Raw genomic sequence first — 222 nt, forward strand, 5'->3', positions numbered from 1 at the left:
TGATCTTTGTCATCCAGGATCCATAAATCGTTAAGAAAAATCCCTGCAATTACAGGTGGAATGGGTGTGCGGAGGGACTACAAGATGGCCATTAAGTACTTCAACTTAGCCTCCCAATCTGGTCATGTTTTGGCCTTTTACAACCTGGCTCTCATGCAGGCCTCAGGCACAGGGATGGTCCGTTCATGCCACACTAGTGTTGAGGTAAGGGGATAGAGAGAT

At 47.3% G+C, this 222-nt stretch overlaps 1 protein-coding gene across 1 annotated transcript in view; it reads left to right on the forward strand.

The window, feature by feature from the left end:
- Window positions 1-222, forward strand: part of LOC119592221 (protein sel-1 homolog 1-like) — a gene marked incomplete in the record, with an annotated part of 11343 nt that overhangs the window by 7934 nt on the left and 3187 nt on the right. The window contains 1 exon segment of the mRNA XM_037941052.1: window positions 56-204. Coding sequence (XP_037796980.1) covers window positions 56-204 — 149 coding nt within the window.

The sequence above is a fragment of the Penaeus monodon genome, chromosome 29 (assembly GCF_015228065.2).
Source record: "Penaeus monodon isolate SGIC_2016 chromosome 29, NSTDA_Pmon_1, whole genome shotgun sequence".
NCBI classification, from domain to species: Eukaryota; Metazoa; Arthropoda; class Malacostraca; order Decapoda; family Penaeidae; genus Penaeus; species Penaeus monodon.